At 51.6% G+C, this 23,013-nt stretch overlaps 1 protein-coding gene across 1 annotated transcript in view; it reads right to left on the reverse strand.

The window, feature by feature from the left end:
* The window catches only part of DPYSL2 (dihydropyrimidinase like 2), a 68,827-nt gene that overhangs the window by 12,502 nt on the left and 33,312 nt on the right, over nt 1–23,013 (reverse strand). The window contains exons 4-9 of the mRNA XM_080797614.1: nt 17,172–17,336; nt 14,724–14,785; nt 14,150–14,230; nt 13,530–13,598; nt 8,427–8,547; nt 193–349 (exon numbers count right to left, since the gene is read on the reverse strand). Coding sequence (XP_080653740.1) covers nt 193–349; nt 8,427–8,547; nt 13,530–13,598; nt 14,150–14,230; nt 14,724–14,785; nt 17,172–17,336 — 655 coding nt within the window. The remainder of the gene's footprint in view (nt 1–192; nt 350–8,426; nt 8,548–13,529; nt 13,599–14,149; nt 14,231–14,723; nt 14,786–17,171; nt 17,337–23,013) is intronic.

Raw genomic sequence — 23,013 nt, forward strand, 5'->3', positions numbered from 1 at the left:
TTTTATCTGAATTTTCCCCGCAGAACAACGTCAGTGCGATAATGCCCCGTTCCCGCTCTGCAATCTCAATTTTGAGAACAAAGGTCTCTCTGTGTGCGAGTCTGCTTCTGTCCACCAGGCTGTACCCTGATGGGTCAGCCAGTCTGGGGAGAGGCTGGGAATGGGGAGTATGACCGGGTCACCAGGACTCACCAGGACAGCAAGGAGTTCAGAAAGTCCGGAGTGGTCGGGTCAGGGCTCAGGGGCGGGGAGGTGACAAAAGCAGCGGCCTTGGCCCAGTTCTTGCTCCAGTAGTGGGAGCCATCAGTCCCCAAGCTGGCAGTGATGGGCTCACCATACACCACGGTTCCTGACAAACAGAAAGACAAGGCTGAGTGCTCACGATACAGCGCGGGAAGGAAACCCCCCAGGTGGGAATCACTGCTGGCCTGGCTGCGGTCTGCGGGCTCTTGCCATCCCCTCCAAGGAGACACCAGTGCCCTCTTGCAAGTAAGGACGCTGATGGCCAGAGAGCCCCACCAGCTGAAGTCACCACCCAAAGTGTGCTCTCCAAGACTCCTCCTTTGGGCCCCACTCTTCTACCTCTAACACTGCTGCTTCCCATGTCTACTAACAACCTCCTGCTCAACCAAGCACCCATTCCCAAATGCCATCCAGACCTTCTCATTGGGGCCATCCATGGGACCATCCCTCCACCTCAAGCTGAACCTTGCAGCTCACAAAACACTTCCCGGCTCTCCCAACACTGCCCCACTGCCCTCCTTTGCACTACCCCAGTCTGGCTCTGGGGCTGAGAGAGGAAGTTAGACCTGAGACCAGTGGGCTGAAACACTTGGGAACCTATCTACAGCCCTGCGGGTGGGTCCAAGAGACAAAGTGAATCCCTGAATCCCTACATGAGGGCCACTGTCCCCAACAGCCAGCAGAGGCACCGCCGACTCGGCAAGACTGAGAAATGTGGGACCCTGCACAGTTACACTGCTGAAATGTTAGTGTTTCCAGAAGCTTGGCCTAACTTAATACATCATCTGAGAACGTCAAATCGCGTCCTCCTCTCTGTTCCAGTGCAAGCCAGAAAATCGGGAGTCCCAAAGCCACTGAATGCCAGGGCTTCGACACCTTAAATACATCCTTCCCTGGTCACCCCACATTCCTTCCCTTCCATCAGGCCTTCTTCCTTGCTCCCGGGCTCATTCTGACGCAGCCTCCCAATCACAGCTCATATTTGCTTTTGCTTTCTCCAAGTTCTTCCACACCCCTCTGCTCATTCCCTGTGACACTTTCAGAGCAATCTTCCCATGCCATTCTCTTGCATAAACTCCTCTTAAGCAGCCCTCCTGCCTTCAAGAATTGAAACAAACTTTCCAAGGAAGCATCTAATGCCCTTCCTCATCCAGCTTCGTATCAAAGTTCACCCATTCCTCAGCACCGTCCACAACTCACCCAGGTCCTCACCTCCAATAATCCAATCATCACCCAATTTTGAATTTTCTGGTTCTCCACCTGATGGGACAATTCCTAAGAAAACGAGTTTACCTACACACAGTAAGCACTCAATAAATGTGTTTCACACTGATGAAAGGACATAATCGAGGGCATCAGTGCTGGAATTTGACCTCAGCCAGCCTTAACTACCACCAGGAATGCATCTCTCCTCACCTCCTCCCTTTGTATACATGGATGACTCACCCCCACAGCAACCCCCACAGGGTTCCCGCTTCTCCAAACACAAGGCCCTCAAGGCCAAACACTTCCCAGTCAGGAATGCACCTCCTTTCCTCTCCCCAGCCTCTTCCAAGGACTTTTCTCTTGATAATACACCGTAACACCCTCCCTGCTGCTCGATCCTCAGGAATTTTACAGAGGAGCAGCTCTCCAGCTGGGGGAGCGCAGCTCGCCTGAGGAAATCAGTAACAATCCCAGGCTGGAGGGCCAGCGGGCTACAGAACCCTGAGGAAAGCTTCACACAGCAGGAAGCCCCCAGGCAGAAGAGGGCCAAAGCTCAGAATCATCCGAAAGGCTCCTGAGTTCCTGATCCACTCAAAGCCTCCCAGGCAGGATTTGGTCCTGAGGAGCCAGCTGGGCAGCTGCACAAACGGCTCCAGCTCACCCCGAAGTGGAAGAACACTGCACAATGAGAAGGCTTTAGCTGCTGCCAGCACCATTTTTAAACGCAAATGGCCAAGCAGACCAGCGCTGGGCCCTGGGCTCTCACGGGACCTCCGGCTCCCAGCTTTTGGTTTGCACATTCAGCGGGACCTTCTGACCCAGCCGGGTCTGGAGGTACCACTACTGCCTGAGCACAGAGGGGAGGTCTCTGCCGGTCATTAGGGAACCAAAGGATCCCACCCTAAAGCTTTCCTGGTTCCGTGGACATGAATAGGTTCTAGAGAGCGGAACGCTCAGAGAACAAGAGTGGTCAGACCTTCTTTGAAAATCCATGGGCAAGCGTAAACATTTTCCGGTAACTTGTTCTTGCTCATCCTCTCCCTGAAACTTTCGTACAAGGAGCATCTGGTTCCTGTAACACCTCCTGGATCCCACAACTGTGAGTGTCCTCAACCACCATGGCCTTCCGTGAAATACAAATCAGGCTGGGGAGTCGAGTCCTGTCCTCTCTGTGCACAGGAATGCGCAGTTCCCCACAAAGGGGTGAACCCAGCCAGCAACCCCCCGGGAAGCCCAGCACGGGGTCAGAGCTCCAAGGCCATCACACACCAGAACCTGCCTCCTGAGACTGAGGATGAACAGGACACCTGGCCCAGGGCCGAGCTAAGATGGGGATCCTAGAGAAGGAGGGAGGCATCTTGTGGCTCTTGTCTGCTCTGGCCTGTTCACATTCCAAGGGATTCAGTGGTCCTTGCTGGCTCTCGGTTGATTTCTTTTCTTCAGCCCCCAAAGGCAGGGCAGGAGTTAAGCCATCCTGTAGGGGACCTCCACCTCCAGGGAGATGTGGGACCACAAGTACGGGGCCCCACCCCCCTGTCCGAATGGCTGCCCAGTCCCTTCCCAGGGCACCTCTCCCATTTTATAAACCCTATCTGGAAGGGAGCCATGAATGAGCTTTCGGACCTCCGTCAGGCCACAGACGCCACTAAAGTGCGTGCCAGAGAGAACTCCCAAAAATAATAAACCATGAAATAAGCTGAAATTGCCTTCACGCACTCCTCCAAACACACTGCTGACTCTTCCTCTGCAGCAGTTATTTCTTCTCCAGGCAAAGTCTGAACTGAAGGATGTGACCCCCAGCCAGCCTCTGGCAGGCCCTCTAGCATGGACAGTAACTGTAAGGCCCTGGCAGTGGTGTTTATTCACCACGAGCCTGGGGCCTGAGTGCATCCGTGGAGAATAAATGCGAGGCTGGGGTTTAGAAGTGTTTGACAGCTCCCGGCTCTGACAGGTCATTTCCCATGAACGAGAAGCAGGAGGACAAATCCAGAGTACAAACAATGGGAAACCATGTATGTGTATTTCAAAACGCAGCCACGAAAGCACAGTAAGAAATCAACTGGGACAGGGACACATACACAAACACACACAGCCACTCTCCCTCTCCTCTCAGAGAGCCCACAGCCAGAATTCAACAGCCTAGGGGCTCTCCATGGATAACCAGCACTACCGGTCCATGGCGTGTTGGGTCAACAGAGATGCACAAAATATCACCACTGGATTCCCCTATCAGATACTTCTCAGAAGAGGCTAAGTTTGGGTTGACCATGGATTTGATTCCGTAGAACATTTCTGTCAAACTGAGTCTAACAAGATTGGTTGGCTCTTCCTAATGACATGGGCAAAGTGGGGAAAGAAAAAGATGAGTCCAGTGACTCAAACCCCCGGCCCGAGTGCTACAGAAATGACACAAAACTTTCCACATCTGCCCTGAAAGAGAGCCTTATCTCCAGCAGTCTCAGAGTTCAGATGGCTGGAAACCAACCCCAGAGTCTCATTCTGCAAGTAGCTACACGACAACAGGGCACTGAACTCCCAGCCCGGCAAAGGCCCTGACTGGGAAGGAAGTCCGCCTCTAGACAGCCTCGGGCTCGGGCTGCAGCCTCGAATCTTCCGAGTCTGCGGGCCTGCCTGGGTTCAGACCTCACAGCACCCACAACCCTGAGAGCCTCTTGCTTCAGACCAGTCTGCTTCTCTCTCCCTCTCTTCCCCTGCCCCTCATTCTCTCTCTCCTTCCTTCCCTCTCTCCCCCCGCCCTCCCTGCCTCTCCCTATACATATATGAGCTCTGTTTCTCTGAAGAGCCCTAACCCAGATTTTGGTGAGATTTTATGATGGTCACAAGCCAACCATATGTCAAGATCATTAAGTTGTGAATTAACTTAATGCTAAGGCTTCATCCCCAAGTTGGGGTGGTCCTCACAGGCCCCACGAACACAAGTTTCTCATGACGCCGGAGTCATTCCGATTGACCCAAAGGGCATAGGAAGTTTTGGTTCCAGCTTGGGTTCCCAGGGTTTAACATGCCTCAGCAGTCACCAGATGTTCTAAACATTTCCGCCTCTGAGTTACAGGGGTGGGACGAGGAGGAGGAAGGGAAGGACGTCTGTCAGATGAGGTTATCAGGCACAGCTGACACACTACCATTCCTACACAGAAGGCACCAGCAGCCACGCTAGATTCCATTCGTGGACAAAGCGGAGTCTGAGGGAGCCATTTCTAGAGAAATCCCCACCCTGGACCCTCAGTGGAAAAAGGTGGCCAGGAGTCCAGAACCATGGGCTGGATGACCTGGGGCAAGATAGTTACTTTCTGCATTTTAACGTCTCTTCCACGAAATGAGCCTATCGAATTGACCAATGTCTAAGTTCTTTTGAAGAGTGAAAACTGCCCCAAATATTTTTTTCCAGGCTGTGTCTTCATTTCCTTATCTACAGAATGGGGTGGATGATATGAAGCCCTGCTGATGGGCACAGCACAGAGGGAACAGCCCAAGTGACGCCGTCTCTCCGGGAGATGGGAGGATGGCAGGTAGTCACGCTGGGTCTAGTGCACATAGAATATCCTCTCACTTACGGTCATCTCCCATCCTCACTAGCCTATATATCTCCTGTCTCAGACTTAGGACCAGCAGCCTTCTAGGTGGAGAAGCACATGGGCATTAAGAAGACATAAAATCATGGTCTTTCAACCACTCTCACTGTAGAGAAATGTCGAGTGCCCTTATGCAGCCTGATCTCCCTGAGACAGGTGGGGTGTGTCTGTAAACAGTGGCCCGTTCCTCTGTATTCTAACCATACCTGGCATGCAAGTGACCATTTCCCATTATGACTTTCTATCCAAGTGTCCCACCCCAACGAGCGAAGGAGCTGAGGGCTGGGACCATGTCTCGCCTCCACTGCAAAAGTCTGCAGGATCACACAATAAAAGTTTGCCGAATAAATGAAGATTTCATCTATCCATTTTACAGATGAAGACAAGGAGCAGCAGAAAATTGGCAGTGCCTTACCACCTGCCACTGGGGACTGGAAGAGTGCACCTGAACTAGAATCCTTAGCAGAAAACCCCTAGCCTGGATCAGCAGGCATCCTTGCTATACTTCCAACCAACCCTTTACTCTTTGACCGTGAGGACAGCGGGGAATTATTATAAACGTCTGTACGTCTATCACCTCTGTTAGGTGCCATCTTCCCGTACAAGATAAGTCACTATCGCTAGCCCCTGCCCTCGCAGAAAACGAGATCTAGTGATGGTATGGGAGCTGCCCGGCATCACATCCTCACGCATGCGAGCTGGGATTTGATCCCAGAGCGCAAATGTGTAATAAAACCTTATCCTATTTCCTTCTTGGTTGTTTGGGAATCTTTGCTTCTGTATTACACACAACTCTACTAGGTGACAAGCTCAAGTTTCTACCAGGTTTGTTAAGAAACAAAACCCCAACGGGGACACCTGGGTGGCTCAGTCAGTTAAGCATCTACCTTCAGCTCAGGTCATGATCCCAGGGTCCTGGGTTCGGGTCTGCATTAGGCTCCCCCCGCTCTGCAGGGAGCCCGCTTCTCCCCCTGGTTGTATGCTCTCTCTCTCTGTGTCAAATAAATAAAATCTTCTTAAAAAAAAAAAAAGAAAGAAAGAAAGAAACTAAACCCCAACACATACCAGCACTGCTCATATAAAAATAATCTCAAAACATGAAGGTAACTCAGCTACTCGTGTGGCTCTTCAGGCCTGAAGTCAGGCACCTGACAATCAAGCCCAATCCTCCACTCACCAGCTCTGAGCTTCGGTTTGCTCAGCTGCAAAGTAAACCAAAGCACAAAAATTCCTGCCTGGGCTGCCTCCCAAAATTGTTATGATGAAGTTCCAACAAGATGGAAAGAGCCTTACGAGCCCACAAGCAAGCAAGGATCTCTCCTTCTTGCTCATGAGCACCTAAATGCACCAGAACGTTCTTTCTGGCAGCTCAGGCCCGAGGAAAGCAAAGGGTTCCACAGACTACGGGGGTCGGTGGGAATGCAAAAGCCACCATGGGAACCGTGATGGAGGCACCACACTGAGGGACTCACAGGTGCAAGGTTCTGGAACAAACAGACCAAAGTAGTCCCTTCTTAGTGCTCGCTGCCCAATACACACACAGGGTCAAGGTCCAAAAGATGACAGAGGGACTCATCAGGCACTGAGGTGAGAGTGTTAGAGCAGGGTTGGACTATCCAGTAACACACTCCATCTCTCCTTTTCAAATAAGGAAACTGAGGCACGAGAAGGAGAAGCCCCTGAGCTGCCTGCTGAGCTGCCTCACAGGCCAGCACTCTGCGCCCCAGACCAGGGCTGGCGCCGCCCGCCAGGGCCAGGTTCTCGTGAGAGACTGACTCCTCTGCCTCCGATTTGGACACGTGAAAAGTCTGAATCAGAAAGCAGGTTCTCAGGTTTTTCGTTCTGTTAAATGGAACGTTAAATTATATTAAAACTATGTTAAAATGCCCTACGCCCTATGCCCCAGGAGACTCTCAACTCTTTGCTTGTCATCATCATCTGGGTACAGCATGGTTCCTAAAATAACTAAAGCTACCCACTCACTTCGTCTCTCCAGACACGGTGCCAACTGTCCCCATGCTCCGTGGAAGCAGCGGTTCCGTGATCAGCGCTGGGGGCTGAGGCTGAAGCAAACATGTGCCCGGAAAGACAAAGGGCCCAGGCGAGGGTCACTGACAGAGATCATCCACGGCCATCTCCCAGAAAACAACTCCACACTGATTCTGAGTAGATGCCTTACTCCAGTGACTGTCCCTTTACTTCAAAAAGGCAATTCCTACTAGCAGCCAGGAGAGGGCAGGTGTCCAGGAGGATAGGAACACAGCAACCTTGCGTGGCCAAGCCTCCGGGCAGAGGCCCCGGGGGAGAGCGCCAAGGAGCCCGGGCACAGAACTGCTGGGTCCGTCTGGAAGCCATCATCTCTGGGGACAAGCTGACTCAGTGGTCATTGAGCAATCTGTTCTAGGACTCGCACCAAGTCACCCACCGTTGAAGGACTTCTACGGTCCTTCTCCATGCGATCACATCCCACAGAAAACTGGAAACAGAAGCATAAAGGTCACACCGCTCCCTTCTTGACAGGGAAAGAAAAACACAGAGATAAAGGGACAGAAAGAGAGAAAGAGAGAGAGACCAGGAGAAAGCCAGACAAAGATCAGGAGAGAAATGATGAGGCCAGGATGAGCACCCTCACAAACCAGGCGCCATCGGGCTGTCCGCGAACCTGGACTCCCAAGCCCAGGACACGTGGGTGGTGTGAGGGCTCAAAACTCACAGTCCATGGCAGATGACAGGAGAGGTCTGCTGCATTCTTAACGTATAAGGGGCGCCACGGACCGACCTTTGCGAGCAGCAGGGGAGGCTGTACTTAGTCAACTAGCTCCCAAGAACCTTCTCGATGGGCTCCCTAGTGCTGACCGAGTGCCAGCCTCAGCCCCGAATAGGTCAATACAATTTACAGGGAGCGACTCAAGCACCCAGAGAACTAGACATGAGGAGGGCCCGGGGGCAAAACGCCCTGCCCTACGCCCTCACAACACTGTCTTACTCACCCAGGCAGAAATCACTACCAGCCACAGCGCAGGGACTCATTTTGCAATAGAATGCTCTCCAGAAGGACTCTGGGGCAGATGGAGACTGACGCCATCTGCGTGCCTAGTTTATGGAGACTGCATCGAGTCAAGGCCAACTTGTCTATGGCAGCGGGGGCGGGAGGGAAATGTCCCCACCCACCCACTCTCTGTGCAGGGCTTTAAATAGACGGCGACGAGGCGGCCGCCGTGGAACAGACGGAGAAACTGGAGCTCCCCGCCTTGCTCGGTGGTAATTAGGTTAATGCTGGAACGTGATGAACACAGCCCACTTGGCACGCAGGTCTGGAAAAGGAGCCGCCTGCCTCCCTCACGAACCTGCCCGGAGTCAGACAGTCGGTAAGGCAACACTCACCCTTTTTCCGGGCCTGGGCGATGACTTCGGCCGCACTCTTGCTCATCACCTTGGTGACGTACAGGGGGCAGTTGGTCTGGTTGGCGATGGTAATCGAGCGGTTCACGGCTTCAGCCTCGACCTGCAGAGGAGCACGTGGATGTGAGAGCTGTGCCCAGGCTGCACCCTCAACCCACCAACGGAGGCCGAGAGGAATGAGAGGCTGCCACCACCATGTTCTGCCCTGAGCAGCATCACAGGAGGGGAAGAAGACTTTCCCAGGGTCACTCAAAACGGGTGGGTGGAAATGATGGGGCCATTCCTTCTGAGACCTTGTGAGTGGCTGGAAGGGTGCCCAGCAGACCTATACCATCAGCACCAGTCAGGAGTTGATAAGAAATGCAGATTCTCCGGCCCTTCCCGGAACCAGTGGATCAGTAACTCTGGGGATGGGACCCAGAATGTGGGTTTTAAGCTCTAGGCGATTTTTAATGCTTGCTCCTATGAGAAAACCACCAGGCACGGATAGGATTGCCCCCAAGTCAGTGCATTCTGCAGGGTCTTGAGTCAAGCCATCCAGGGATGAGATTTTTGTGCTCTATCCGACACCCACAATGGGACCCAAGGACCCTCACAGGGCTCTGGAAAGGGAGCAGGCAGATTTGTGGCAAGCCATGGTCTTCAGTACGGGTAACATGTCTGTGGCTGCACAGGCTGGTATGACCCTCAGTGTGGGATGGGAGAGCTGTTCCAATTCATGATTCTTTAAACCTGATGCTTCAACGAATAACCCAGAGACCCCAAGTGATTACTGCTGACTACCTGACCAAGTATGACTACTGAGCTCAAGGTATACCCTACAAATATATGCGTTAGAATGGACAAGTGCAGAGCCTGTGCAATGGTAGAATGACGGATCTCAAAAAGCCTTTTACCCCCTCCCTAAATCCTGGCAGAAGCTGTGACTTCAACGCCTCACAGCAAGGGGCTAGGTTCAACTCAGATTTTTTGTATCTTCTGTGCCTGACCCCCAAGAGTTCCCAGTGTAGTGCCTGGTATGCAGCGGTCACCCCAAAATGTTCCCCAAGCAAATAAATTACTTTATTGTATGTTAACGGTTAAAGCGAGCTGCTACTTTTCCTAAGAGGTAGCTGAGCTCCTAACGGAATTATCTTAGCCGACCAAGCTTCTACAGGAGCTTGACCAAGAGCTGAAGTTCTACAATGGCGTTAACTGGTAATCTAATTTAATAAACGAAGACAACTTCATTCACGTTGGCCCTTTCGGGCATCAGCTATGTGAAGAGAGAGGTCTCAAAATTCAAAGGCAAACCAAATGGCTCTTGCAAAAGCTCATTAAACCTCCAAATGTTTTTAATTCCTGGAATAGCTGAGCCACCCGCCCTCCCTCTCCCTGACTCCAGTTACAACAGAAGTGCCTCTGGCCAGGGGCAGCACAGAGGAGGGACGGCCGGAATCTCTGAGGTCACTTCAAGAGTACACAGTGTGAAGCGCGGAAAGGACTTCTCTAGAAGCCTCACGGCTTCCCAGGGGCGCCAATGACTAACCCAATTAATGGGCCCAACACCAACACTTCTGAAAGTGAACAGAGGCACTATTAATAACGGCATGGGAGCAATGGGCATGGGCTGGGACTGTCCTGGGTGAACTGGAATGTGAAATCAGACCAATTAGGAAGTAAATGGAGCGAAAGTGCCAGTTCTATGCGGGGCCCTGTGTGGATTTGCTCATCCTCCGTGAGGTGAGCTCTGACCCCTCCCGGTGAAGGCACAGGCCTGACTACAAGGTTACCTCATGGAAAGAGGTCACTTAAACCCCAAGTCTCTGGGTTCCTCCCAGAACCGTGAAGGGATCCACATTTACCCTTCTGTGCGTACCTAAGCACGCCCCTTACACGCAGTGAACGGATTTAAATAACACCCACTTGAAATACTGTGAAAGTAGTATTATAGCTCAAATTTTTTTAAAAAAATTGTGTTTGTCTCATTAGAGTTATCAAGGGGTTGGAGGGGTTATTGACCTTGCTGATTTTTAAGGTCAGGCACCCCAAGATCCAGAGAGGACAGCCACTCACCTAGGAACACACAACAGTGTCGGTACCCACTAGACAATCAGAATACACAATATTGTCCGTATACCACACACCCTCGCATGCCCAGTCCTCCATCTCTGCATACCCCAGTCGCACTTCCCACAGGGCCCAGCTGGAAAGTTCCCTTCTCTGGGATGATATTTTGTCCCTGTCACCCTCATCCCTGCATCCCCCACTTTCTTCCCTGATGCCAGTCTTTCAGCCCAGAGCCCATCACAGTCTGCCCTCCCTAGTTACTCTCCACCTGTCTCTTCCTCCCCATCTCATCCTCAATCCCCATCTCATTCGTCTTACTGTCCCAGCAGGGCCCGGTCATTATGCACACGGGGCACCACCGGGCGGCCAGGCGGTTTCCAGATTTCTGCGTCCCCGGTGGGGTCTCCTTTCAATCTTCCCAGCTGGGCCTGGGGAGAACCGAGCCAAGTTAACCACCACGATGTGGCGACAGGGGATGACACCAAGAAGGAAGGACGTGTTCATACGAGGTCAACGGCTGCCGCTGGCAAGCGGGCTGGTCTCCCTCACTGCCCTGTCCAGCTCAAGCTCCTGCTCTCTTCTCTTTTTTGTCCACAGAGGGTCTAACACACGACAGATGCCCGGCAACGAACAGAAAAGTCATCACCAGGAGCTGTGGGAGAAGGCAGCAGCTCATGCCTGCTGGCTCATGGGACTGTCCTTAAGAGTGCACCTGCTCAGGGGAAGAACCAAATGCTGGGGCCGACAGGGAGCCTCTGATCAGCTAAGAAGCACGGGACCCCGGAAAGCACCCACTATAGCCTTTTCGTGAGACAACAGGGCGCTCCCCAAAAGCCCAGAGCTCCTCAAACTAGAGCACTCCAGACCTGCCAGTCCCCAAAGGAGGCCTCATAATCCACGGCTGGGGACCCCAAAATTCTCCACGCAACAACTGCTACAAGGTAAACCTCCTGTGTCTGATCGTGGAAGAACGGGTTTGACTTTAGTGGTCAAAAGAGCAACGAGAACAACTCTCCTCCAATAGCTTTTGTCCGTTTCACAAACCCCGGGCTTGCGTCCTGTGTTTAAGTCTGCAGGGATCTGGGGATACTAGGACAGACAAAAGGAGAGAGGAAAGCAGGCCCCCAGGAAGGCTCTTAAAAGTTCAACAAGAGTCTGGCTCTCAGAAGTAGCCTCGTGAAACAAGGTAAGCGGCACTGGCTCTTCTCAGAGGGCAACACCTCCTCCCCTACCTGCAACTGGGACAACTGGACAAAGGGGAGAGCACACTTTCTAAGCCAGGTGTCATTGCTGGTTACAGGGGCCCACCGGCTTTACGGTGAGCTGGGGCTCCCGAGTGTGTGTTTGTGTGCACACACGCACACAGGCGCATGTGTGCAAACATGCAAGGGCGAGCATTCCCAGTATGCATGTATACGTGTGTACACATGTGAGTACATGTTACACGCTGGTGTACAAAGCCAGCCTCGGGTACTCTGAACATCAGCTACGGGGACTATCGCCCTCTCTCTCCGATCAGCTCCTCCCCAAGTCCCTGTCCACCAGCCCCAGCGACAGCACACACAGGGGCCACAAGAGTCACCTTCAACCTCCCTCACCCATGTGCCGGCCCCGGCTCAGCCCGTCGGCTTTCTAGTGTGCGTGGAAGGTTGGATGGTGTGACAGGAACGGCACCCTAAGGCCTGGAGTGGGACTGGACAGTACTGGAAATGTCACAGTTTCTGTCCTTCAGCTGACAAGAGGAAGGTGTCCTGAGGGCCACAGATGGTGCCAAAGGTGCCCTGGTGTGTGTGTGTGTATGTCTGTGGCTCTGTCTCTATGTGTGTGTCTGTCTGTTCCTGTCTGTGTGTGTGCGCATGTGCAGGAAGAAGGGCGGACAAGGAAATACAAATCCTGTGTGCATGCAGGACATTCCAAGGGCCTCCTCCCCCTTCTCTTTCTTTGCCCTCTTTCTGACTTTCTTTCTTCTTTTCCAGCCTCACTTCTCCCCCAAAGTCAAAGGAAAAAAGCTATGGATAGCCTGCCCTCTCACCCCAACCCGGACAATCTTGATGGCACAGCACCTTTGGTCTCCAAACCCTTACAAATCTATCTTCTTCTTAGGGGGAGCCGGTGGCCCCAGTACCACAGGTCAGAAACGAACCCTTCCCAGGGCCAGAGGGAACCGCCCGTTCTCAAGCTCTGTGCTTTGTGGGCACTGGTCCCATTCATACTCCTCTGATCAAGCATCTCCTTCCACCTGTTGCCACAAGGAAAAATCCTACTGTTAAAGCCAACAGCCAGCTCCTTGAGGACTGTCACTGCCTGTCATTTCTCTCTTGTAAGAAGAGTCTGTTCGTTTCCATGAGACACCCAGCATTCTCTTTGTTGAGAACTGACCAGGTCCACAAAAGCCTGACCTCCACGGAGCCTTTCATCAAGGAGCCGATTTCCAAAATGGTCACAGATTCTAAGTTTAGAAAAACACATTCCCCAGCATGTAAGATGTGAGTACCTCCCTTCTGTCTCACAAGCCTAACCATCCAAGACAGTGACTCTCAGCCTGCGTGCTCCTGCTCTCAGTGGTCCCTCTGGGTCTGGAAGATTGTCTGCCCCTCTCTGCTGATATCCTGCCCAGACCTACCATGGAAAAACTGACAATTCTCCTTATGCCTTTTAGCAATTTAGAAGAGCTTTTAGATCCCCGTGACGACGTCCTGGTGGTGGTGAAATTCTGGAGGTCCCACGTTATGAACCATGAAACCCACACTGCTGCATGCTAATAAGAAGCTGCTCATGTCTACCCAAGAAAGGACGTGGCGGCTCAGAGACACAAAGGAGAGCCTCCAGGCTAAACAACCCCCACGGCTCTCCTCCACAGCTCAAGCGAGGACCTCACATGGCCTACATAGACACCCACACATGCAACCAGTGACTTCTCAGAGGGCCCAAATTCAGATCCTGAGAAGCCCCATTCTCAATGGGAAGTGGGTTCTGTGTGGCTCTGGCAGTCCCCAGGGGACACTGAGTCACATGTCCCATTCAACAGATGTTCACCTCCTCAGGCCGGCTCAGCACATGACCCTCGGGGCCCGTGATGCCCAGATCCAGGATCCTCTGCTGTTCCTGCAAGGTTGAAAGAAAGCCAGGCCATTAGTGAGAGCTGGACTGCACATGGGTCTGATGGCTAGATCTTTGACCCAAAGAGTTACTCAGGCAAAATGTAAAAAACAACCCTGCTGACCGCTCAGCCCTCATCCCAGGACCTCGGGAATAGAAGGGCTCACTACACTGTCCCCAGCCCTACCTGAGCTCCCAAGAGTGTTCAGCTCTTCCCCTGGGATGCTGAAACCCCATGTGTGCCCAGCCCTGGGCCACAGTGTCAAATGTCTGCGTGGGGTCACCCATCCCGCCCATCCGCCCACCCCAGAGGCAGCACCGGGAGAAATGGCTCCTCTGTGGAAAGGGAACAGGCGGAGTGTCCTGTAAAACAGAGGAAGGTGTGTGTCACCAACATCCATGCTGCCAGTGAGACTGCCAGCCCCGGGTCCTAGGACAGTGGCCCGGGTCACCCTGCCTTTCCTCCTTGCAGCTGGGCTACAGAGTGCCTTCCCTTTCCCGAGCCCACTGCTCGCCCTGTAGGTCATGAAGACACCACGAAGAGGAAAGCGCCGTACCTCTGCAATGATGTCACCGTTCTCTGCATGGACTTGGGCAATCGCACCGATATCCCGGATCACGCTCAGGACTTCATAGATCTGGGGGGGAGAACAGAGACATGGGTTTCCATCTCCCCGTTTACAAGCACAGCCACGCCCTTGCCAGTCACAGGAGTCAGAAACAGCACCCACGGCTGCTCCTACTCAAGCCAGCTCTCTTGACAAGCCCCAAGGTCAAGGCTTCTGGCCCCCCGTGGCAGAGTAGGACCACTCAGGAATCAAGAGGCAGCATAACCTAAAGGATGGGGAGTAGGCGAGGCTCATGGAGGACACCTCTGGGCCATGCTGTCCCAAAGAGGGAGCTCCAAGGCCTACTCCAGAACCTGGTGGAACACCAGTCCTGGGGGGCGGAGGGCAGGACACTGGGGTCATACCCTCCCTAAAGGTAAAGTTACCCCAGGACCCTCATCCACTAGTCATTTCCCACGAAGCTAAGGGACATACGTACACTGGAGGCAGCTTCCAAGACAACAGCATTGGCCCCAATGTACTAAATGCCCGTGAGCTTCGGCAGAAAGCCAACTTTCCTTACCTGGGAATCAGTTAGCTGGAAGCGATCCTTGAAAGCCATGTACACGAGGAAGGAATTTACCCCTAGTGGACAGACAAAATAGAGGCGGAAATGTGACTTTAATGCATAAACCAAATAATCTGGAAGCAAATAAGAAAGATGATACAGTGCATATGTGTACAGAGTGAGAAACAAAGAGAGAAGGACAGGAGAGAGACACAGAGACAGAGCAGAGAAAGAAGGATAAACCACATGAGGTAAAACAAAGAATTGGTAAAAACAAAAAACAAAAAAAAATAAGACTGGGGTGCAAAAGTTCTTTTTAGTATCCTGACAGTTCTTCTCTAAGTTTATTGAAACTGGAAGTTCCCCGCTTTGTCTACCCATCCAGATACACAGCGCTGTTACTCACAACAGCCAAAGGGCAGAAGTGTCCACTGACAGATGAATGGATACACGAAATGTCATACAGCCATACAACAGGACGGAAATCCTGTCACATGGATGAACCTTGAGGACATGGTGCGAAGGAAAATATGCCGGTCATTAAAGGACAGACATGCAGGACCCATTAATATGTCAAACTTACAGAGACAGAGAATTGGGCTTTACCAGGGGCTAGAGGAGGGGGCGGGGTTGGGGTTTGTTTGTGTTTAACAGGTGTGGAGTTCCCGTTTGGAAAGATTAAAAGTTCTGGGGATGGATAGTATAATGATTGCACAACGCAGACATACTTGATGTCACTGGACTGTACATTTAAAAGTGACTGTACATTTAAAAGTGACTCAGACGGTAAAATTTGGGTTATGCTATATTTTACCACAATTTAAAAAATTAAAAAATAAAACCTGCCCTCAACTGTTAGGACTTTAAGAATACGAATGAGAAGATTCAGGGGGATGAAGATCTATAATAAATGCCTTGTCTTTGGTAAATAAACTACTCCAAGCTGATTTTTTAGAAACCTTTTAAGTAAGAAAAGGTCCAACAAGCCCATGTCGCAATTCTCACCCTGGCATTTCAGAGTCCTGGTCACCGAGGCACCAGACCAGACATCCCTGCCCCACATCCATCACAAACATAAACACTGACAACTTCTAGTCCTGGAGCTTAATTCAAGCCACCTGGGGTGCTGGACGCTGCCCCAGGTTCAATGGCTTGGGACATCCCAGCCTTTCTCTCCTGCCAGGCAACAGTTGCTATGGTAACCCTCCTGGCTGATCCAAAGTCAATTCCCTTTCAGTATGGAAAGTTAAACCCCCTGGAGCCTCAGTATTCTCAAAAATAACAAAGGTCAAGGGTGACCTATTTTCTTTTAGGTGCAATCTTCGTACCAGAAAGAATCTTAGGATATCTAGTCCAATGCTCTCGTGTGAGAGATTTTTTTTAAATTGAGACTTAAAAAATTTAAGTTAATTCCCTAAGGTCATAGGAGTCCAGACTTTCATTCTAGGCGTTTTCTGCCATGTCTATGGATACCTACCATACCCGTGCCTGGAGATTTCCCTCCTGCTATTTTATTCACAGCTCATGGTACTTCTGAGCTTAGATGTCTTGGAACCTGAGAGCACCAGGTGCATCCCTGACAGTTAAGATCCAGTGAGGTCAACATGTCACCCCAGGAGTCTAGCCTATAGCCAAGCTCAAGAGGACCCCAGAAGATCATGGGACTTGGCGATAACACCCTAACTCCCAAGGTTCCTGTGGACAAAACGGTCCCAGGGGTACCTTGAGGTAGTTCACATTCCTCCAGCCTCCCCTAGAATCTTCCAGGGCCCAACCTCCAGAATCCTACTCCCTAAAATAGTCCCATGGAATAAAAAAGAACTTGGAGACCTGGGTGGCTCAGGTGATTACATGGCTAAGTCTTGGTCTTGGTGCAGGTCATGATCTCAGGGTCATGAGATCAAGCCTGGATCGGGCTCTGCGCTCAGCGGGGAGTCCGCTTGACATTCTCTCTTGCCCTCTACCCCTCCTCCTGCCACTCTCACTTCCTCTAAAACACATAAATAAATCTTCTTAAAAAAAAAAAAAAAAAAAAGACTCTTCAGGTTGTCCCAGAGCCTCCTCACCCTCAAATCTATCCTGGTTCTTATTGGTCTGTACAAAGAGCTTCACTTAACATCCTGGGCCCCCCAACCTGATTGCCCAAAATCCTTGGCCTCAACTCTGCAACCTGGCTGGGTGCAGTTCCCTCAAGCCAGTAAGCTGTGAGCAGCTGTTCCATAAGAACCGGTCGCCGTGGTGAGGCTCAAGTTCTCATGTCCATGAAAGCTTCTGCTACTGCACTGGGTATGGTCACCTCCAGTGGGCCCTAGCTGCATCCCAGCCCTCTCTCCTGGCAGATGAGGAGGTGAGGCACAGAAGGGATCTGCTAGCGAGATTCACAGAGCAATCCTTCACAGAGCTGCACCGGCTCAGGCATCAAAGGGGGACTCTCCCCAGAGCCCGCTGGTCAGCACAACCTACCATGGTCCTTCACCAGGGCCTCCATCTCCTCCTGGATGCCCTTATGCCACTCAGTGATATCCACGTGCAGAGAGTAGTCACAGCACGACTTGCTGTCAGCCCATTCCCTCCATTGGTCGAAGGCTGCCAGCAGGCTTGTCCCAGGCTCAGGCACGACATGGTCAACTAGAAAAGAAGAGACACCGGTCGTCACCAACAGAAGTCTCAAGGGCCAGCATCGGCAGCTGTTTTCCCATTGCAACCTTGAACAAGGCTCCTTGGGTTCAAAATGGAGATGGTGATCTCTACAACCAGCTTCTAAGAATCACCTGAAAACAGCGGACTCCCCAAGAGGAAGAAAGCAGAAACTTGGCATGGTGTGCATGATTACCCTGGTGAAACCACGCAGGCACTGCCCAGACCTGATCACCTAGCTCAAAGGCCCTGAAAGCACGTACCTCAGACACATTTCACGGACAATGAGTCCTTATGGACAATGGCAGTATCAAATGGCCGGCCAGAGCTGCCAGCCCTTTTCGTGTGTTGATAACTGCCAGTGAGACGTCCCCACCAGACGGCAAGGAACTTGAAGATGCTGGACCACAGCCATGCAGACTGGGGCTTTTAAATGTTCCCGGCATATCCAATCTCTCTATGCCGCTCATATTTCTGCCGCATAATACCACTTTGTAATTTAAGGGAGATCTCTCGTCTTAAGAGCTCAAAGCATCTTTTAAAATGGTGGTTATTGTTATATTGGTATTGAGTTAGGCTGAGATGGAGGACAGGGGACTTCGGAATCCAGCTGACCCGAGTTGATCTCTGGCTCCAACATCTACCAGTACCTGCTCCTGGATAAGCGGCTTAATCTCCAGCACCCTAAGTTTCTGGACTGTTTCAAATGGGGATATGAACTGCCACACACATCTCTTAGGAAGACTGGATGAAACAGCGTATCTATTGATCTTCTGTCATTCACCTATTTAAATCCTCCAACAGTCTCCCCTTGCTCTTAAGATAAGGAATCGAGTCCCCACCAAGGGCCACAAGATTCTGCCCAGCTTGGCCCTTGCCTATGTCTGCAACATCACTCTGGATTATCTCCACCTTGCATTCTGCTCTCCAACCACGGGGGCTACCTTTCGGTTCCTGCTCCCTTCTGCCACAAGGCTTTCACAGAGGTACTGTATCTCCAAATCTCAGAGAGCTCTTACCCGGTTACCCTGATGAGAGAACATTTACTCCCCATCTTCTACACCGAGACACTGCAATATGAAGGGAAAAGACTGGCCCAAGGTCAAACCAAACTTACGCAACAAAGAATATAAAACCCAGGACTCCAGAAACCTAAAGCTATGAATCATTCTTCTAAATAAAATATTAGATTGTCTATACCCAGGTAAGCAGTTCTCCACTAAAAAAAAAAAAAAAAAAAATGCCAGCCCGGCAACGCTAGTGAGCTCGAATTTCTGAAACGGATCAAATCTTGCAGATGCTGCTGAACGGTAATCCACTGAGCTTGGTTTTACAGTTCTCAAAAATGTGGGCCTCTAAGCTGAATCTTCTTTTGATGAAATCCTCTTTCTTAATAAGCAAGACTATATGTAATTAAATGGGTCCATGCACCGCTGGTGTTGTATCACATACAGAATTATTTAATGAAAGCTATGAGGACGTGCACTGGGAATGCGAGTCGGTTCCATCTGTACAACGCTAACATAGAAACCCTGACAAAACAGTTCCAATTTTCTTAAACTGTGCCTGCCCCCCCGCAATGCTGGAAGAAGAAAGGGGGAGTTAGGGGGGAGAGAAGGGGAGGAGGAGGAGAAGAAAATACGACTTTGTGGCCATCACAGAATCTCTCTAGTCATTTGCCCGTCCCACCACACCACTCTGCATAAGCAGCCAGATGGATCTTCTTAAGTCTTTCCCCAGATCCTGTCACTCTGCTGATGAGTCTTTCGGTAGCAGTCTACCACCTTGAGAATCCAGATTCAAATCCCCTCCATTCGTCCCGGGCACTGGGTCTCATCTCATCGTGGTACTCTCTGCCCCGGGCCCTGCTCACTACCATCAGCCCCCAGCTGTTTTCATTCCTTGACCTGCCTGACCCCTCCCACCTCTGGGCCTTTGCACCAGCAGTTCTCGCTCTGGAAACCCAGTCCCCTGGCTCTTACTCAGGCATCCTCGCCTCTCATCACTATCCCAGGATCGTATCCCCATCAGCAGTCATTTCTGCCCCTGTCCCCCCTACCGTGGTTTGCTATCTGACTCCCCCACTAGGATGTAAACTCCTTTAACGCAGGGACTGAGTGCCCAGATAGAGGAAGTGCTCGATGAACGTTTCTGATGAATGAATGAATGCTCCCTTCTAGCTCGCACTCCTCCCGGCGAGATAGGGCCGAGCACAGAAGGAGGTGCCCTTCCAGAAACTCGGCCAGATTTTCCTGTTCAACCTCAAGTATATGTAAGGTCGTCTGGTGCTAAGCTACTCAAACTTGAGTGTGTTTAAGAATTCTCTTGAGAGCTTATGAAAACACAGGTTCCTGGACATCACCCCTAGAGTTTCAGATTCTGTAGGTCTGGGCTGAGAATTCCCATTTGTAGTTATCTCTCTTGGAGCGGATATGTGTGCCTTGAGCCAGTCCGAACATCACTGAATGCGGATCTCTTCCCATTTCCTTCTCCTACCACCTGCATTCACTCCTGCCCATTTTACCCTGACCCACCAGCATCATCATTTACAAACCACATCAGGTTCCCTGTGGCTGTAATACGATGGCTTCCCTCCGTGTCCAAAAACAGCTCCCAGAGTGACAAACTCGTGCAAACTCGGGACATAGACAAAGCTGAGGGCTCCAAGGAAATTCACATGCCTCCGCTAAGAACTAACAGCACTCAAGTAACGTGGCCGCGAAAAGCTTCCTCGTGTTTTCCCACAGTTCTCTTCCCATAGGAGCTCTCTCCGGGGAAAAGCTGCTGCAGGGAACGGGACAGAATGTCATCCTCGCTTCCGGAGGGAGCAGAGATTCCCCGCTGAAGACACGAGCCTGCAGGGGATTTGTCCAGAACTCACAGGCCTTCCCTCTGGTGATTTTCCTAAGCTATCTGTCCCTGCAAGAGCCTGGCTCCTGCCTTGCGGCTGACCTTCCCCCTCACGTAAGAGGTGAGAGAAAGCTCCTCAACCCAGCCCTCCGCCATGCAGGGAAGAGAATGGCCCTGGGGTCAGCAAGCCAGGTCTGGCTGTGGCTCTGCCTGGCTGCGTCCACTCTTTGGGAACTCCATTTCTTCCTGCGTAAAACATGGGCCTGAAACGACCCACTGGGAGGGCTGCCGCAGGTTAAAGGACGCCTGTGTGAAAGCACCTGGCAAAATGTCTGGCACACACCGAGTTTTCATTCCCCTGGGATGAGCCCTTGGAAACATGCTGTGGTTTCGGCGGTAGGCCCGGGAGTCTGGTCTAGGAGGGAGCCAGGAACGTGCCCCGGGACAGCGGCCTCACCCGACGAGTCACAACCAGGGTCCTGCCTCTAGAAGACACCAGCTACTTCCAAAGGACTGTTATTACTTCTCTTAAAACTGCCAAAAGTCCCCCAATTTTTTAAACAGCTGAATGGACACGTAATTCACATACTACACGATTCGCCCATTTAAACTGTACGAGTCAACGGTTTCTAGGCGAGTCAGAGAGTTGTGCAACCGTCGTCACAATCTAATTGTGGAACACCACCCAAGAAAGAAACCCCATACCCCTCTGCCGTCCTTCTCCATTCCCTCCTAAGCCTGCTGCTCCCAGCCCCAGGCAACCACTCCTTCACCCTCTGTCTCTGTAGATTTGCCCCAGCTGGATATTCATGTAAATGGAATCAGAGCATGCGCTCATCAGTGTGTCGTTTCTTTTGCTCGACATCACGTTCTCGAGGTCCATCCATGCTGGCGCAGGCATCAGCCCTCCATTCCTCTTTATTGCCCTGAGTGCTTGTAGTACCCTATTTTTATATTTAGAGGATATTGGCAAGGTGCTGAAGGCAAAATATATAAGCTCCTCACTGAAAATTCAGAGAGAACTCCTCTGAAGTTTGCAGGATTCAGAAGACCCTATGTTTTGTTGTTGTTGTTGTTTGTTTGTTTTTTAAAGATTTTATTTATTTGACAGAGAGAGATCACAAGTAGGCAGAGAGAGGGGGTAGGGACGCAGGCTCCCCACTGAGCAGAGAGGCCGATGTAGGACTCAATCCCAGGACCCTGAGACCATGACCTGGGCTGAAGGCAGAGGCTTAACCCACTGAGCCACCCAGGCACCCCCTATGTCTTTAACTTTAACTACTGTTTCACAGGCAGTTGTGAGAGATCCTTGGACCCTCCACCCAGTGGAGGTCCTCCACCAGGACCCCCTCCTTGACACAATCCAAGACCCCAAGTGTTTAAAAGGCCAACAGTGGTGTCTATGACCAGCTCTCAAGGGGCCCAGCATTACTGAAGACACAGAGGTGCCAAAAAAGTCATCGTCATGGTCCCTGCTCAGGAATTGAAGTGGCTGAGCAGGAACTCCATCCCAAAAGTTTCCTGGAGAGAAGCAGGTGGAGTGGGAGAAAGAGGCGGACAGAACTGCTGGGTCCCCCACTGGCCCCAGCCTCTCTGAAGCCTCACACATGGATGCACGGAGGGCAGAAGTTGTAGAAGCTCCATTTAGTACATGTACCACCTTGCACTCCCCGTGGCACTGAATCTATCAGAATTGCCCATCTCCTGCCTCCCATTCCAGGATCCTCACTGCCTCATTCTCTAGTCCCTGCACTTAGCCGTCTGCCTCTCCTGTTCCCGTCCTAGATAGAATCAGCAGAGTTGAATTAAAAGCAAACCATCAGGGAGATGATGGTTCATCTGTGGGGCATCGAGCTGCCACCTACTTACTCAGCAAAATGCTGGGTGACCTATTCAGCAGAGAATAGCTTTTTTCGTGGAGAGATAAGAGCCTTCGGGAGCCCCTCGCCTGCCAGTTAGAATAACATGATTTTGTTCTGGAAAAAAGCAGGAAGGAAGAAAAAGCACCTGTCCTTGGGACATCAGGGGCTCCTGGAGGAGCGGTAGTGGAGGAAATGGAGCTAGCACTCGTACCTAGCCCCAGGGTTCCCGCGAGGTGGAAACGAGCTGGCCTGGGAACTCCTTAGAAGGATGCCGGCTACAGAGCTGTGCTCAAGAAACACCAGGAAGAAAAAAAAAAAAAAAAAGAAACACCAGGAGGGAGACAGTTACACTCCTTTATAAGGAAAATTGCCACATATAAACCCCTCCAAGAGGTAGTTTGGGTGCCGCCAAAGCACACGGTTATGGGGCTACCTACTTGCCTTGTGTAAATATACTGCTTCTCCAGCAAAGCCAAGAAGCATTATTCCGAAGATCTGGAAATACCTCAAATGTTTGTGCCTGATTTCTCCTCTACAAACCAGTGACCACGCACATCTCACAGCCCCTTTGCGAGTGCTCGCTAAGGCAGTATTAGTTAACAACAAAGTGCTATTCTGATATGAGCACACCCTCTTCCCTGGGTCCCCCAGAGCATCAAGTGGGAGGACCGGCATACAGAAGGTGCTCGGCATACAGAAGGTGCTCGATAAGCAGAGGAGAGACCAAAGGTCACATATGCCTCTGGCAAGAAAGGTCCCTGGCCAACTCTAGAAACGGAGCACAGAGGAACCTCTTCCCCCAAGAGGCCCAGCTATGGGGCTCTGTGATTGAACACTCCGGTCCATGGCTCCCTAGCACTCCCTGGGAAAGCTCTCAGAGCACACAGCTTTCCCGGCCATCTGCCACACAGACTCCCTGGGGCTGGGTTTTACACCCAGCCCTCCTGAATGCTGGC

This window comes from Martes martes, assembly GCF_963455335.1.
Source record: "Martes martes genome assembly, chromosome: 2".
Lineage (NCBI taxonomy): Eukaryota > Metazoa > Chordata > Mammalia > Carnivora > Mustelidae > Martes > Martes martes.